General features: G+C 54.1%; 1 protein-coding gene across 1 annotated transcript in view; it reads left to right on the top strand.

Moving 5' to 3' along the window:
• Positions 1-477: 477 nt before the first annotated feature.
• KANSL3 (KAT8 regulatory NSL complex subunit 3) overlaps positions 478-1,477 on the top strand; it is a gene marked incomplete at both ends in the record, with an annotated part of 10,257 nt that continues 9,257 nt past the window's right edge. Inside the window, 2 exons of the mRNA XM_008937551.1 lie at positions 478-535; positions 977-1,177. Coding sequence (XP_008935799.1) covers positions 478-535; positions 977-1,177 — 259 coding nt within the window. The remainder of the gene's footprint in view (positions 536-976; positions 1,178-1,477) is intronic.

The raw sequence follows: 1,477 nt of genomic DNA, 5'->3' as shown, positions 1-1,477 counted from the left end.
GGACTTGATGACCTTAAAGGTCTTTTCAAACCAAAAATGATTTTATAATTCTAAATGGGAACTGCATAGAAAAGCTCCCTCAAGGTCAGCTTTGTTACTCAGAAGCTGCTGTGCTGGTGAGAGGGTTCTGTGATAGATCTGCATCATTTCTCCCAGTGGGGAGTTACAGATCCAGGCTGCTGACACCAGGGCAAATATTTACTTTCTCCCTGCCACTGGCTCTGGAACACAGAACTTTTGGAGGCCACACACAGAGCTGGGCTCTGGGAGGCTGGAATAGACTTAGGGGAAGCAGGAGGCTCTTTAAGAGCTCAGTGAATATTGGAGCTTGTTCCTCTCTTGCACTCGTGTGTGTCTGGAATAACTGCACGAAAAATCTCAGGTGGAGAATGACACTGTGAGCATGAAAGTGGAAAACCAAACATGGGTAGACTTCAATCTGTTGGGTTTTGTTTTTTTTCTTTTTAATAGGATAAGCAAAGCCAAAAAGAAGGCAGAAGGCCTGACCCAGAGTATGGTGGACAGATGCATCCAGGTAACCCCAGAGCTCTTCCCTTTGCCCCTCCTAGCTTGAAAAATAAAATGTTGCTGGAATATCTTTAGTGAGCACCCATTATAACAGGGCTGCCAGGACAGGTTGGATCAGAGGTCTCTTAATCCTGAGTGGGTTTGGAGGTGGCTGCCTCTGTCCAGGAGGAGACGTGAGGTTCTTGGGACCACACCTTGAACAACGAGCAGCTTTCTGAGCCTTTTCTGAGCCTGGGGCAGCAAGTTGGGAGCACAGGAGAAACCAGCGTGTTTCTCCACCACCTGTCAGAACTCAGCAGAGCATGGGCTGTGCTGAGGCAGCCACGATCTGCCCCTAAGGTTTTAGGGTTCTTTTGTGCAGCGGGTTAAATCTGGAGACCCTCACCCCATTTGTCCCTGAAGCTCAGCTGCGTGGAGCACACGGCTCAGTCTGTCCCTCCCTCCCTAGGATGAAATAGCTGATTTCTTGACCGGGGTCCTCACCCGAGCCGAGAGCCACTCGGGCTCCGATCCCCGCGACCTGGACGCCGAGAAGAAGAAGAAGCCACGGGACTCCACCAGGAGGGATCTGTCCTTTGACCTGCCAGAGAGAACCAGCAGACCCGGCTCCCCGGCAGCCAAAGTGCCCGCCTCGCCCTCGGGCTCCGAGGTGGGGGGCTCCCTCTGGGGTGTTTTGAGCTGGGGAAGGTTGAGGGGCTTTGGTACCTGAAATATGCGGTGGGAGATGTGGTCAGTGTTAGAGGAGGGGCGTGAGGGGATACGGAGGGGCTGGAGCAGCTCTGTGCCAGGACAGGCTTGAGAGCCATGGGGCTGGAGAGAAGCCTCAGAGGGGATCTGAGCAGTGCTGAGCAAGAGCTAAAGGGCCCCGGGGGGCAAGAGGCTGGGGCCAGACTCTGCTCAGTGGTGCCCAGCCACAGGACAAGGGGAAACGGGCACCAACTGGCACCCC

This window comes from Merops nubicus, unplaced genomic scaffold (genome assembly GCF_000691845.1).
Source record: "Merops nubicus isolate BGI_N331 unplaced genomic scaffold, ASM69184v1 scaffold20363, whole genome shotgun sequence".
NCBI lineage: Eukaryota > Metazoa > Chordata > Aves > Coraciiformes > Meropidae > Merops > Merops nubicus.
This window is presented reverse-complemented; position numbering and strand designations above follow the sequence as displayed.